The sequence below is a fragment of the Eucalyptus grandis genome, chromosome 3 (assembly GCF_016545825.1).
Source record: "Eucalyptus grandis isolate ANBG69807.140 chromosome 3, ASM1654582v1, whole genome shotgun sequence".
NCBI classification, from domain to species: Eukaryota; Viridiplantae; Streptophyta; class Magnoliopsida; order Myrtales; family Myrtaceae; genus Eucalyptus; species Eucalyptus grandis.
This window is the reverse complement of record NC_052614.1, coordinates 69,854,834-69,860,893: the sequence shown is the minus strand read 5'-3', so window position 1 is coordinate 69,860,893 and position 6,060 is coordinate 69,854,834. Positions and strand designations below refer to the sequence as shown.

Here is a 6,060-nt window from a genome sequence, read left to right as displayed (position 1 = left end):
CATCAGATATTCACATCTTGGGTAACATTTACATGAGCTAGTCAATGCTGGATTCATTTGAGTTGTGAACAAAATTATTTCTCTCAATTCACAACCATATCAAAATCTGCAAATATTCAAATTAGCAAGACAAGGAGTACATTATGAACACCCTTAAAGTCAAGCCTTCGAAATGCATAATGGAGACTCAAATGCTTACAACCTATTACATAAAGGTTCTCAACTCTTTCATTATATTTTTCCATCACAAAATGCTTACAAGAATGATCTCTATTGGGAAAACGATGGGATAAGCTTACAAACAAGCTCGAACAACACACACTAATAGTACGAGTTTAGATAGAGAAAAAGAACCACCCCAAGGAATGCCACAACATATGATCCCACAAAACTCCACAAGAAGGCTTCTCTCCAGTAGTCATCCACCATGGTATGATTTAAAGATGTTCTTGTCCCTTGTTCCTTATTTGAGTCATCACAGCTTGTTAATGGTGCTCCACAAAGAAGAGGGTTACCTTCATAACTTGCTTTATCAAAAGTTGCAAATTGATTTTTTTGGTTTGGTGTCCTGCCTGACAAGTTGTTATGAGCTACTCTAAAATTTGACAGGGAGTAGAGCTCTGTTAGTTGTGGAGGGATGGGACCAGTTAAGCTATTGTAGGATAGGTCTAAGCTCTCTACGTCCTTCAAATTGGAAAACATTTCTGGGATCGGTCCTATCAAATGATTGTGTGACAGGTTCAAGGCTCGAAGTTCACTCAAGAGGCCGACCTCTGGAGGAATAAAGCCCGCCAAATTGTTCTGTGAGAGATCGATTCCGGACATTAGTTTTAGAACGGTTCTCTTATAAGATTCCAATCTACTCTTTGTCATGAACTTTACTTCCTCTAATTCAAACTTTTGGACATCTATGAAAAGTTCAGAAAAATCGAATATAGTGAATCTGCCCTTATAGTTGTCTAATGACCCAAACCACTTCGTACTCTCCATGGTAGAATATGTATCCATAGATACCCCACCCTTTCCAAATGTCAAATCTTTCAAACATGAAGGAATTTGTCCACAAAAATTATTGTTGGAGAGATCCAATATGTTCATATTTTTCAATGAACATAGACCTAGAGGGATTGAACCTTCAAAACCGTTTCCTTGCAGTAGAAGAGCCTTCAAGTTCCGAAGTGAACCGATCCAACTGGGAATCTCACCTGATAATGCATTGTGTCTAAGATCCAATGTGACAATCGATGAAGCTCTAGAGAGAAGATGAGGAAAATTCCCAACAAGTGTGTAATTTGCTAAATGCAAGAACTTCATACTTGTAACATTGGCACAGGGGGGTATATTCGGCCCAAGGTTGTTACTTGAAAGGTCTAAAAGAACGAGATGATGTAAGTTGCAGAAGCTCAGTGGTAAAGGACCTTCCAATAAATTACTTGATAGCATAAGTACTTCCAAGTTTTTAATATCTCCAATCCAATTAGGAAGTGTTCCAGATAGGCAATTGTTACTTACATCCAAAACTTGCAAGGAGCTTTTTAATATGCCAGGTGATATCTCCCCTGTGAAATAATTGTTATCCAGATATAAAAATTCCAAATATGTCAAGTTAAAATTCCTCGGTAGCATCTGGCCTTGCAAATTGTTGCTTGACAATTTCAATGTAGAAAGTGACTCACAATCTTTAGTCAGTGCCTCTGGTATTTCTCCTGTGAAGCCATTATTCGATAAGTCCAACGTAAATAGCCGGTGCATACTACCCATTGAGGAAGGGATTCCACCTTTCAAATTGTTGTTTGACAAGTTCAAATAGAACAAGTTCGGGAGGATATAACCAAAATGAGATGGAAGCTCTCCTTCAATAATATTAGCAGACACATCAAAAATCAATAAGTTGACAAAATTCACATTGGAAGTCAAATAAAATGAACCTGACAAATTGTTGCCTTTGAGTTCCAACTGTCTTAGATCTAGATTGTTGTCCAATAGCCAATTTGGGAAATTTCCTATCAGTCCATTGTGGTTGAGTTGAACAACCCTCAAGTGATGTTGTTTTTTCAAAAAGCTAGGAATTACGCCATTTGCATCTTTGTTGAGCACGCAGTTTGATAGACTAAACGCCTTTAGCTGAAATGAAGGAAGCCAATTGGGCTCTTCTGTGTTTACTACTAGACGATTATTGTAGTGGATGAGTCGGAATACCTCAAGGTTAGAATTATTAGCCAAGGAAGCAAGCGAAAGTGAGCCTTCAAATGCATTTCCAGAAAAGTCAATATATTCAAGTGACTTGAGATTATAGAGGAGAGATGAAGGAATGACCCCGCCAAAAGTATTATTTTGAACATCAAGCACACGGAGTGAGGTCATATTGCAGAAGCATGAAGGAAGAGGACCCCAAAATCCATTATGATTGATAATCAACTCTTCAAGGTTCCTCAACTCACACAAACCTATTCAAGTGGACACTGTAACTTATGAGTATCATCACTTAATTGCACATTGTATGATTAAAACACTCAATATCACAGTTTGTCTTGAGAAAGGAGGATAGAAAAAGTGTGCAATCTAATATCCAAAAATACAAACAGAAAAATTGGTAAAATGGAGCTTTGGAGGAGAGTCGCATCACCACAGCATTTGATTTCCACGATTCTACATTACATTAATTACTTCCGGAGTTCGACAAATTTTAAATTGGATTGGAAATTCCCTCTAAAGTTGATATTATTCCTAGGCTTATGGCCTAATTGCATGGGCAACTTCTAAACCTTTGCTCGAATTTCATAATAATTTCTGAATTTTTTTCTCCAATTTAATTCTGTACTTTTCCAAAACAATACAATGGGATTCTCCTCGGGTGCCAAGCGAGATCACTGTGCTCTTTTAGCTGACATGCCTGCCAAGTCGGCAGTGGGCCCTCACCCCAAAAAAAAATCATTTGGACTCGCCAGTCACTTTTTTTCTTCTTTTCTTTTTATTGTGCTTTCTTTTTTCTTTTTTCCATTTTCGTTTCTTCATCTTCTTTGCTCTTCCATGTCCTCCGCAGCAACTCACCACAGCAACCCCCCGTCCTCCACCAATGTCCAGTCCATATTATGGTCCATTCCACTCTCAGGGCTTTAGATTTGAGACGCGTGACCTCCGTTTTGAGCATGACAGCCTCAAAATTGAGGCCATACTTTAAATTTGAAGTCGTCATAGCTCACACCAAAGGTCGCGCGGGCCTTCAGGGGTGGTAATGGTTACCGAACTTCGTGGTGCGATTGGCCTGAGGGCTGTGGTGGGTGGAGGCAGCAATGAACATTAGTGCTGAAGATGCCGAATGAGTTTTTAATATCATAATTGTTTATTCTATTCTATATATTGTTTACCTTAATGGAGAATAAAAAAAAATTAAAATTAATTTATCCATTATAAGATGTGCTTTCTTTGTTTGACTTTATGCATCATTGGTTTACTGATATAAGTTTTCAGTTTCTTGTATAATTTTCCTGGCCTAGTTGAATTTATTAGCACTTGCAATCCCCGAAGTTTGACCACCATTGTGGTTTAATATGTGAACTGCAAGGATTTTTGGGATTTTGATTCCCGATTAACTTTAGCATTTAATTTTGTTATGATTCATGTACAATATTTGAACTCCTCTGGTATATTGTTATTTCAGACTGCTTTTATCTTCTAAGCAATGATTCCTTATATCTGTTATGTTATCACACTATTCTTAAGATTGGCCCGTTAAAGAAGTTGCATAAAAGTAAATGCATGGGGACTAAACTTCAATCTTCAAAGATCAGGGATTAAACTGAAAAATGATCAAACTTTTAAGGATAACCAACATCATGATCCCACAAATTAAGACATCGAGCATGACCTACGTTTCCTTATGGCTTCCATAGGCATTTAACTAAATCATTCCAACGCCAAGCATAAGCCAAACAACTATATGATATCACTTATCTAGATACAAGTCATTGGCGCCAAGTTATTTGAAGCAAATGTGCGACCAAAATATGATCTCTGGAGGACGTCTAATATAATGCAGTCATGCCTTCTATGTTCAAGACAACCTTGCCTTATTATATTTTAAAAAGGTGATAAACGAAAGCAATTTCACAGAAGTACCTTCTAGCAACTTCGAAGATGCTTTCAATCCACAAGACTTGATGTCTAAGGCCTTGAGAGATGTTATCCTCTTAATGTCCGTGAGGGCATCATTATAGACCAAATTGTTCCCACGAAGAAGCAGCACCTCTAGATTCACACCTGTGATTGACAAAAGGTTCTCAAAATCGATCGTTATATATCCAAACAAGGCCTTCACATGTACCTTCAAGAAGATTGGAAGACAAATTTTGGGCCTCCACTGAAGATTGCTTGTACAATGAGGGGACTCGTTCAAAATTATTAAAAGATAGATCCAGCCACTTCAATCTCTTCAGGTGTAGCCTTCCGTTTAAGTCTGATTATGGAAAGATCCATGCATACCCAATAGTTAATTAATTATTTACAAATATCAGATGTCTAACTATCTTAAATTTATCAAGAATAACTATATACTTATGATGGGGAGAATTGGTTTATAAGCAAAAACCGGTTGGTCCGACATATCCCAGCATAAAAATAAATAAATAAAAAACTCTTAGTCACATAAATTTGTAAACCAATCACATAAACAAGTAACTTATATCTTTAACCCTGTCTATCATATGTACTTAACTAGCACTAGTAAAGCTAAGAAAATGTTCCCTCATTTGCTCCCATGTGACAATTGACTTTATTTCTATGATTGCCATGTGACAACATACATTGCATAATTTTGCCATGTAACTTGCATTCGACCTAGGACCCAAAAAAAGAAGAAAAAAGAACATTGCATTTGATCAACAGGCATCAATCTATTGATTTGCCATCTCTAAACTTCCATCTCTTATTGAGATTTAAATTTTAAAGCATGAAGAAAGAGAAAAGAATTTTTAAAATATATTCTTGAAAATATAGTTTATTTTCCATGAGAATGTTTCATTACGTGCTCACCATGTGACATTTGACTTATCTCCATGTGACAAGATGCATGGCCTGGTTTTGTGATGAGGCCCACCTTTGAGTACTAAGTATTAGTTCATGTCATCTCTAAACTTCTATCTCTTTTGAGTTTAAATTTCAAAACATGAATCAAGAGAAAAGTTTTTAGATATATTCTTGAAGATATAGTTTATTTTGCCATTCCCAAACTTCGAAATCTTTTTACTTTAAAAGTCAAAAATACATAAAGAGAAATTATCATGCTCCTCAAATATAGAAAAAAATTCTTCCAACAAAGAAATCCACTGCATTTAAATCTCAAGAAATTGAAACAACCTGGTGATAAATTTTACTTTTAATGAGCCATTGATAATTTGAAAATATAATTTTTATTTAGGCAGTACAATTTTGTTAATCAGTATAATTTTTTATTTAGTCAGTACAATTTTGTTAATCAGTTTCTTACTTGCAACTAGAAGGACATTAAACAAAATATAAAATCCTATCACTTCAACGATTACAATGAAACTTTTAAACTTGCAATATGTCTTTAAAATTATAAATTGTTCAAAATCATGACTTCATTTAAAATGTAGCATATTTACATTCTATTTAGAATTGAAAAAAAAAAACTCGAACAATTTACTTATTTATTCTATTAGTTTCACTAATTTTAAAGATGGAAGTGGAAGCTTTTGGTATAGATTGCAGATACTTCCACTGCCTAAGTGGCGGGGATATGCTTAAATTTTCTCTTAGACCTCTCTCTATCCAGCTTGTCGCTTTCTTCTTAAGGGATCGCTTCCCGTTCCAATTCCAAAGTCATTAATACTCTACTTAGTATTTTGGAGAAATAGGTAATGGAAAATTGAGAAGAAAAGTTACTTAAAATTTAAAATTTGCAACTTCTTCCATCTCACATAAATTTTAAACTTTCCGACATTTTCCCCCAAAATTTTCTTTCCTCACATTTTCCTCACTTTCCAATTAAAGCGAAGGACAAGGGGATTTTGGTCCATAAAGGAAAAGGCTGTGTTCCCA

General features: G+C 35.7%; 1 protein-coding gene across 1 annotated transcript; it reads right to left on the bottom strand.

Moving 5' to 3' along the window:
* Positions 1–321: 321 nt before the first annotated feature.
* On the bottom strand, positions 322–2,364 carry LOC104451114 (receptor-like protein 13). Its single transcript, XM_039309989.1, has one exon. The coding sequence runs from the start codon at positions 2,362–2,364 to the stop codon at positions 322–324; it is 2,043 nt and encodes a 680-aa protein (XP_039165923.1).
* Positions 2,365–6,060: the final 3,696 nt, after the last annotated feature.